The sequence below is a fragment of the Procambarus clarkii genome, chromosome 22, assembly GCF_040958095.1.
Source record: "Procambarus clarkii isolate CNS0578487 chromosome 22, FALCON_Pclarkii_2.0, whole genome shotgun sequence".
In the NCBI taxonomy this organism is placed as follows: domain Eukaryota; kingdom Metazoa; phylum Arthropoda; class Malacostraca; order Decapoda; family Cambaridae; genus Procambarus; species Procambarus clarkii.
In genome coordinates this window covers 11,747,758-11,753,757 of record NC_091171.1, presented here as the reverse complement: position 1 = coordinate 11,753,757, position 6,000 = coordinate 11,747,758, and the positions used below count along the sequence as shown (strand labels likewise).

General features: G+C 41.5%; 1 protein-coding gene across 4 annotated transcripts in view; it reads right to left on the bottom strand.

Moving 5' to 3' along the window:
- Window positions 1-277: 277 nt before the first annotated feature.
- The window catches only part of LOC123757462 (PHD and RING finger domain-containing protein 1), a 97,028-nt gene continuing 91,305 nt past the window's right edge, over window positions 278-6,000 (bottom strand). For all 4 annotated transcript variants that reach the window (XM_045741104.2, XM_045741122.2, XM_045741113.2 and 1 more), the window contains one exon: window positions 278-1,679. In XM_045741104.2, coding sequence (XP_045597060.2) covers window positions 1,467-1,679 — 213 coding nt within the window. In that variant the 3' untranslated portion in view covers window positions 278-1,466. The remainder of the gene's footprint in view (window positions 1,680-6,000) is intronic.

Here is a 6,000-nt window from a genome sequence, read left to right as displayed (position 1 = left end):
AAATTTCCTACCGAATGAGACTTAAATATAGATGGTATGAAGCCCTTAGACTTATTGGTAGCTGGTATAAAGCCTTTTTCTCTCAACAAATCACATTGGGCCATTATGTTTTTGTTTGGCCTGCCAAATGCCACTTTTTTCTTTCAGTTTCCTTTCTTTCATGTCTAGTATTGTAATTTAAGATTTAACTTACACGTTTATTTTTCCTGTTTTTGTGGGTTTTGAATAATCTAGCAACTTCATTTTTTATTTGAATTGAAGGTAATAAAATAAACCATAATCTATTTAAATTTAATCAATTTATGCTGATACACACTTAAAAGATATGAAAACATTTTTTACATACATAACCACTACAAACAGAGAAGATACTTATAGAACTTTCTTAGGTTATTATTCTTAGCAATTATCAAGAAAGTTGGTGGGTCTGCCACAACATAGCTGTCAGTCTCTCTTTGTTCATGTACAATATGTGGATTCTGCCCCTCTTTGTGGTGTGGTTCTGTAGTTAAAGAGGAAACTGCAGAGAACTAAAGTGAAATAAAATAACACCTGTTGTCAATGAATGCATTGAAATTAGGTGTTGATATTGGATTGATGTGGTAATACAATATACCAACATAGAAATATATACATATTTGTATGTATATTCTTTATGAACATTAGAACAATGCAGAAACCTCTATGCATTTCTTGACCACAACTTTAAAACTGATGTTAGAACTAATCCTTCACCATTCCTATAACAAAGTATTCACAAACAACACAACCATTGTACCATCACATTTTCTCAGAAATGTTTACTACTGGTATTACTGTATTATTATCTTTTACCACAGCTGTGCTTTGGAAAATGCACTTAAAAATATATGAGGTCTTCTGGAAAATATGTTCATGGTTTTGGTATAATGTACTGTAAAGGATATCAATGATGCAATGGAGATTCAACATTATACTGAGGCAAGCAGTCACCGTGACCATGACCAGTGTCTTGCTGACAGCCGCCCTCAGGATCACAATCCCAGAGTCACATCACAAATATTTACCACAAGCATACTTATAACACTAAAGACAACCACAAAATATTATTGAGGGGCACCCAATTATAATTTGTTGTATATAAATAGTTAAACCCATTAATTAATAGGTTTGTCCTTGCATGAAAATAGCTAAATAATATTACAATATCTTCTGTACTATACAGCAGTCCTAACTGTTCCATTTCTACCAATAATGTACACTTCATGCTTATCATAAAAAAATAACAAAAAAATATCAAATAAATAAAAACATACAAAATCAGTCATACTTTACATCTGTCCCACCAGCCCTGAAAGTCCACATTATCCAACCAAAATGTTGTCACTGAACAGCAGGCCTCTCTACAAATTAACATCTTATTACCGGGAGTAATAAATCTACTCCAAATTTGAACAATAATTCGTGCTAAATAAATGTACAATAATCTACGCTTTACTTTTTATCGGCGTTGGAGGTTTGGCTGCTTTGGGGATGAGAACAAAGGTTGGTGCAGAGGAGTCATTGGCAGTGGGTTTAGTTGGGGCTAGATCTGACACCCCACTTTGTTTTTTACGATAGTATTTGACTTTCTTAATGTAGCCTTGTACAAGACCACGGATTTTGGTAGGGTTTATCTCTCCTGATCTGTTGTGACAGACCTGTGGAAGATACAAAATACTCTATAATATATACACAAAAATTTAAGTGTGATATTGAGTATAGTACTCATAACTGACTTTATTTAAATGGAAATACAGAAGTACGAATGTCTTTTTCCTGTATCTATCCTTCCCTATTGATTGTTTTCCCATCTCATGAAAATAGAAAATGTGGTAGAGGTGATTACAAATAAAGAGTGATTGTGTATGTGCTCTAGCACTTACTTGTGTGGTTATAACTAGTAACATTAGCAAGTTCGTTAAAAAAACATTCCATTTAGTAGAAATATCACTGCCATTGAACTTGTCACTTCTAAACACTGTACTGTACAAAGAATGGAAAAAATCAGCGTTGAATGTAATGAAACCCCATTTTCTGGGTAAGCCCCGGAGGCTCTTTGGAGCCGGCTGCCTCAGTGGCTCCAGGGAGCCGTCAGGGCTTCCCTCAGAAAACAACGTTGAATGTAATGAAACGCCAATTTCTGGGCGAGCCACGGTGGCTTCCTGAAGATACATTACTGATGTAGTGCTAGATAGATACTAGGTGCCATCAGTTGCAGTTCTATTTGACTTACTGGGGACAACGAGCCAGAACTTGGCCCCCCTCTAAAGAGGCGCAGGAAGTGGTGGTATTTAGATAAACATTTTAATGAATTTATTCATGTCTGCCAGCACCCAGAAAGTCAACAAAACAAAACAGACCACTGCCAATTATAAACAAGACTGCAGCCTCAAGAACTGCCAAAAGAACTTTTCTAACAATGTAAACAAATAATAAAAATTTTACAAAACTAGCTTGAGCTCATTTGCCTCACCTCCCCCATCATTTGGGGGGGATTGGGGAAGGGCTGCCTGGATCAACTGGCTGCTCCACCCTCAGTTCTATAGATGATGGAAACAACCCCCTTGATACCTTGGAGGGAGGGAGGGAGCCACCGGGGCTCACCCAGTAATTGTCATTCCATTACATTCAAAGTTTTTTTTTGGGACAACCCCTTATTGTTTCCTGAAGCTATCTACCCATGGAGAAGGAACAAATGGGCACCAACCAGAGGTGCCCATTTTCACCAATGACTCAATGAAGGGAAGGTGAAGAGGCCTGCCCCAAAAGCCCTGAACCCCCTGAAGGAGGCAGAACGGCCCAACACCACCACAGGCTGCAAGACACGACCCGAAATGCCCACGAATCTTGGGACCAAGTGTGAGCAAAGTGAGCCAGCCTTCCCCCAACCACCCCGTCAATGGGACAATCCACAAAGCAGCTAGCACGAACCACTTGCACAGTGCCAACCAGAAGACGACGACAAGGCTGGTAGAAACGCGTCCAACCATGCTGCTGGCACCACAGAGGACCCACCCCAACTAACAGCAAGTGAAGCGCTGGCTCTACCCTGCCGGGAAGGGCGCGAAGAAACCCCCCCCCTCCTGGAAACACATCAAATCAACAACAGAACGGTAAACAACAGAAGCACTTGACAAAAACTGAGTGACGATGCCCTCAGAGAAAAGGAAAGCACAAAGGGGAGAAGCTGAATTCAGAGCCCACGTTGAGTCCAAAGACTGACCATCCTATTGCCATCATGTCCAGAGGAAACAGGAACTGGCCGCTGCACAGGTAGGCAGGCAGCACAACACCTTGACGTTCCAACCAGAACGATATTACTCCCTACCCAAGGCCAAACAAGTGCCATGAAACCCCAGCTGGCCTCAAGGGCAGGGTAAATGCCAAGCAGCAAATACCCTCTATGGAAATGGTTTCCTAAATGCACCAGGGAAGGGCACCCTAACATGCAAGGACAAGCCTAGGGAAGGATGCCCCTAAGCGCAAGCAGGTCTGGTACTGATGAGGACACCTGGCCACCACACACACAACACTGCATAGGTCACTATGAAGGCAAAACACCGCCTTTGAAAATCAAGGCCAGAGAAGACGTCCACCCTGGACCACATTAGCTAACGAACTGGAGTGCTAAGTAGCCGGCGTGGGGAGGGGACGGCTGCGTGGACAAGCGGCACGGCAGTGGAGTGTGACGTTTGCTTGCTTCCTTGGGATTAGAGGGAGTTCTGTCTCTCGTTTTGGTTTTTCTTTAGACTTTTCTTACCATGTAGGGTTTGTTTTGTTATGCCTATCTTTCTGGGTGCCTAACCCTGGTCAATGGCAGATAAGGAAAACCCCCAACCATAGGGGAGTTTTCCAGGGCCATTGCTCCCTGAAAACTCTCTGAGGAAGCCAGGTTTTGGCTCATGGTCCCCAGTAGGTTGAACTTCATAGACTAATGCCCAGGTGTAATATATCACACATTAGCCCGATAGCTCCAGGGAGCCGAAGAGGCTCCCACATATTTTTTTTTCAGTTTGTCCAAATTCAATAACTGTAGTACTGAGTTCTACTATCTAATAGCGGTGTACATTGGTATATGTACTATGATCCTCATCCTTCTTATAAGTAGCATCAAAACAGGAGGATAGGCTGATATATAACATGGCCATCACACTTTAATCTTTAGATTAATAGACTTCTGAACTCTGCATCTGACCATAACATTACAAGACTTCCCTCTATATATCGTGCTAATAAACAAGCTCCAGTGTTAGCTCTGCTGGTCGTACACTCGCACTGTCATTCTCATACCAGACCAGCATTTCATACCCATAAAGATTGGAACATTCCATTCCTCCATGCAGCCACAGCCCTTCCTATCTCATTCTTCATAATCAGGACTTCCACCTTACTACATCTCCTCTTCCTTGGCTCACTTGACTTTCTACTTTTATCATCCTATTTCCTCTTTTCTCCATCACCTATCTTAAAAAGTTAAACCACTCATCAACAGGATAATACAGTACTGTACAGAATTTCTTTATTCTCTATGTTACTACGATTAGAATTCTCTTCTTACTCCACTACTGTTAATATAATTGTTATGGTATCGTCACCATCGTCGGAGTGTAGAGGGGCAATTTCAGCGCCATCTATGGGTCTGCACTCCTACTCCCCTGATATTGGACGCAACGTGGACAATACCATCTGTTGGTGGCGGCATGACAGCGGTCAATGGCTCCTGTTTCCGGCCTTGGTTAGCAAGAGAGGTCGACGTGGATGACCTCTGGTGGATGGTGTGACACGATCAGTGCCATTTGTTGTAGCTACAGAGCATAATGTTAACTCCCGGGTGAATAAGTGTTATCTCATGGTTTTCCCAGTGTACCGTCTGTCTAATTGATGACGTTTTATATCCACAGAAGTGATGTATGGAGGCAGTTGTTCTGTGGAAGGTAGTTTACCTTGGGCAGTCCACGTACTCTCAGCTTGGTCCTGGAAGATTAAGTCGCCGTCGATCTGAGCAGTGTGTTAGCTGCTAAATTACGCAAGTGTTGGTAGAGATCGGCGTACTCTGGGATTGGTTTAGGAGAGTAACGGACCACAGCCTATTATGAAGTGCTGCTAGCCAGCTGCTAGAGGCTTCTACTGAGGGATTAGCTACCCCAGTATATGGTTGAGACTCCTGTCAGTGTCGCTGAAGTCCTCTGCCAGTGGGTTGCTGGAGAGTGAAAGTGGGGTGTAGACACCTTATGAGACTGTGTCGGTGGACTGGCCCATGTAAAAAGTGAACTCTCCAGCGTTTGTCAGTACACGTGCGCAAGGTACTGGGCGGTGGAAACGTTGGAGTTGGTGAACACTGTCAACGTAGTAGTGTCCCGAGTGAAAGTGCCACTACTGTAAACATGTGTAGTTATAATGTATTTTATTTAAGATATTTTAATGGTAAAGGTGTAAATATATTGGTGAAAGGAATAGTGTCTCGTTTATCCCCCCCTTTATTTCTTCATTGCACTACTACAGTTTTTGAAAGCATACTACCGACTTGGGGTCAGATACACTAAAAGAGGTTATAACATCAAGAACCCGGTTACTGGCCCTAAGTAGCCATAACAATAATTTTAATAGTACATATACATTTTCAGGAATTACCTCTGATACATCAATATTTTTAATTATCCTCTATATACCAGTACAGTATATCTTTTTCATTATCTGTCTGAAGAGTTAGTGCCATACAACATGTCTTTATATACACTACGTACATACATTAATTTATATAAAGTTCTTCAGTTAACACCTTGCTCTAAAGCTGTCCCCTTGACATGTAAATATTAAACAACCATGGAGATATTTCACAGCCTTGGCATATTCCTATTAATATAATTTTAGTCTCTCACTTTCACCATCAACTCGTACACATAATTAGCTTCCTTCGTTAAGAGTCCCTACTGCATTATAGAACATTCCTCTACCTCCAAATACATTCAACTACTTCAA